This window comes from Aphidius gifuensis, linkage group LG1 (genome assembly GCF_014905175.1).
Source record: "Aphidius gifuensis isolate YNYX2018 linkage group LG1, ASM1490517v1, whole genome shotgun sequence".
Classification (NCBI taxonomy): Eukaryota; Metazoa; Arthropoda; class Insecta; order Hymenoptera; family Braconidae; genus Aphidius; species Aphidius gifuensis.
Genome location: NC_057788.1, coordinates 28,623,658 through 28,626,295, shown reverse-complemented (window position 1 = coordinate 28,626,295; position 2,638 = coordinate 28,623,658). Strand labels below are relative to the sequence as shown.

The window sequence follows — 2,638 nt, the reverse complement described above, 5'->3', positions numbered from 1 at the left end:
GTATGGCTAACAAACAAAGCACGTTCTTTTTTGATGAATACAGTCAACACATTTACTGGCAAGCTTGTGGAGGTAAATATATTTTTAAAAATATAAAATTACCTATTTTTTAAAATGAAAAATATTAATAATAACCAAATTTTTCAGGCTGCTTTTGGCAAGACTAAAGATAGTTATACAATATGCCCAATAATTGTATGGTCAATGCTGACAAAAATTTCGGATCTTTCTGGGGGTCAAACGAAAGAACAGCTTGAAGAATTTCTAAACTGGAAAAACACATCAGTGCATCGAACGGGTCTTGCCAGTTTATATCAAAGATACCATGTAATATCAAATATTTAATTCAATAAGACATAATAAAGCACAATAAAATATTTTATAAAATTTGTTGTTATTTTTTCAGCATTTTATAAATATGGAAGTTAATTCAACTGGTTTAATTGTCATTGATAAATCAGTTGATTTGACAAATAAAAATTCTGATCATTTAAGAGAAATTAAAATAGTTAATGTTGATTTTTCAAAAACTGATGAGGCATACAGTATCATCAATAAACAAGCAGAAGAAAACAGTGATAATCTTATAAGCGAAATAATACCAAAAGGTTTGTATGGTTCATTTCTTCAATGTAACTCAATAATAATTTCGAATTGTTTTTATTTAGGTAAATTTGAAAAAGATTATCGTATGGTTATTGCAAATGGTGGTTTCATAAGAGGTATTTGGGCAGTTCCATTTCACCCCGAGACTTCAAAAACACCTTTTAAATTACTTGATGGAACTAAGAAAGATGTGGACATGATGAGAGCTCGAGGAATTTTTTCCATTGGCTATCTTAATCCTGATTATTGTGCAAAAATTATTCAAGTGGATTACTTGGTAAGTAAAATAAATATTTTAAAAAATATTTAAATTAATTTACCTTTTTTTTTTTCAACAGTGGGATAATTACAATACAGCTGTTAATAATTATTTAATTATACCAGAAGAAGATGTTGGTTTTGATAAAGTTGAAAAACTTCTTTATAATTTTGATTTTAGTAATTTTGAAGTTGACGAAGTTGCTAATATAAATCTTTTAATGCCAAAATTTAAACTTGATACAAGAAAAGAACTTAAAAAAGCATTAAATGACATTGGTGTAACAAAAATATGGTCAAAAGAATCTGATTTATCTGGATTTTCGAAAAACACTTATGTCAATGAATTTTTCCACAAAACTGGAATTGTCGTTGATCCATTCTTCAATGAAAAAACAAAATCTTATAATGGTAATTAACAAATAATTATTCTTTAATACCATTGACGATACTCAATGCAAATAATATTTTAATTTTTACAGCACCAAAAGGACCAGTCACAAAGGTCGTGGTTGACAAGCCATTCTTCTGGATAACTGTCTCTGATCATGGTGTTGTCATTCTTTTTTCTCGTATAACTAATCCAACTTATTAATAAACTAATTCATTAATAACCCTGGTAGAAATATAGAAATTAAGCTTTAATTTCTACCAGGGAATTTGCTCCAAAAAAATAAAATTAATTATCAATTTAAATGTCAATACATCATCTGTATTAAAATTGTTAAAAAAATAAAATAAATAATAAAATAATAATTGATTTTTGTAGAGTTAATTAAATCCTTGCCAATTATTTTTATTTATCAAAATTAATAAATTTTTATTCATCAATTATTTTAGTTTTAAATTATTTAAAATTGATTGGGATTTGTTTCATTATATTTTCGTTGGAGAATAATTTTTTTTACTAAATATATACATTGTTATTTTAAAAATTAATGATGCAGTAGATATTATTGTTATGTATATGTAGATGATACTGTGTATGATGTTAAAAAAAACATTGTACAAATGATACGCATCCCATTGAAGATACGTGCTCACTCGGTGCCTGGGACACTCCAGTGATACGTGATGGGAAGCGGAAATCAGAGTACTATTTTCATGGCTGTGTCATACATGTGTGGTGGTGGTGGTGGCTGGCACATTTGCATTACGTGAGACTGGGTTAACATCTTGTTGTGAACGAACCATTGTTTTATACAACAAAAATTTTTAAATATATCATCACCAACATTTTTACATTGAGCTAATAATTATGTTCGTGATAATAAATGAAATTTTCTCTTTCAATTTAACTGTTTAAATAAATTAAAATACAATTATTTTCCCAACTCCCAACAGAGACAGCATATTTCAAATATTTTAAACAAATTTAAAAACTTTTTTATTTAATTTTTATTCTATAATTTTATGGTTTGTTGATTTTTCAAATAAAAACACTGGAGAATAAAATTTTTTTAATTAAAATAATAATGTATATATGATATAATTAAAGCAAAAAAAAAAAAAAAAAATAGAAAAGTTTGAAAGAAAAAAAAATGCTTTATATTTATTTTTATTTTATTCAAATTTTATGCATGACTGTACAATAGTATAGCTATTGTGAGAGATAAATTTTGTCATTGAATTCTCTGCACTTTACCAATGTTGCCCCACATATATATGTGATGCTCGTTATTCAATACATACTGCACTTCAAGTTGCTTTATGTATTGTACATATGACTGTAGTCCATAACTGTTGTCAAACTTTGATACAGTTGATGGAGATC

The 2,638-nt window shown here is 26.3% G+C and overlaps 1 protein-coding gene across 1 annotated transcript; it reads left to right on the top strand.

Annotated features, from left to right (window-relative positions):
- Positions 1-418: 418 nt before the first annotated feature.
- Positions 419-1,459, top strand: LOC122847353 (alpha-1-antitrypsin homolog). The gene is made up of 4 exons (XM_044144958.1): positions 419-608; positions 669-883; positions 945-1,275; positions 1,347-1,459. Exons 1-4 carry the CDS (start codon positions 419-421, stop codon positions 1,457-1,459), a joined length of 849 nt encoding a protein of 282 aa, XP_044000893.1.
- The last annotated feature ends 1,179 nt before the right edge of the window (positions 1,460-2,638 follow it).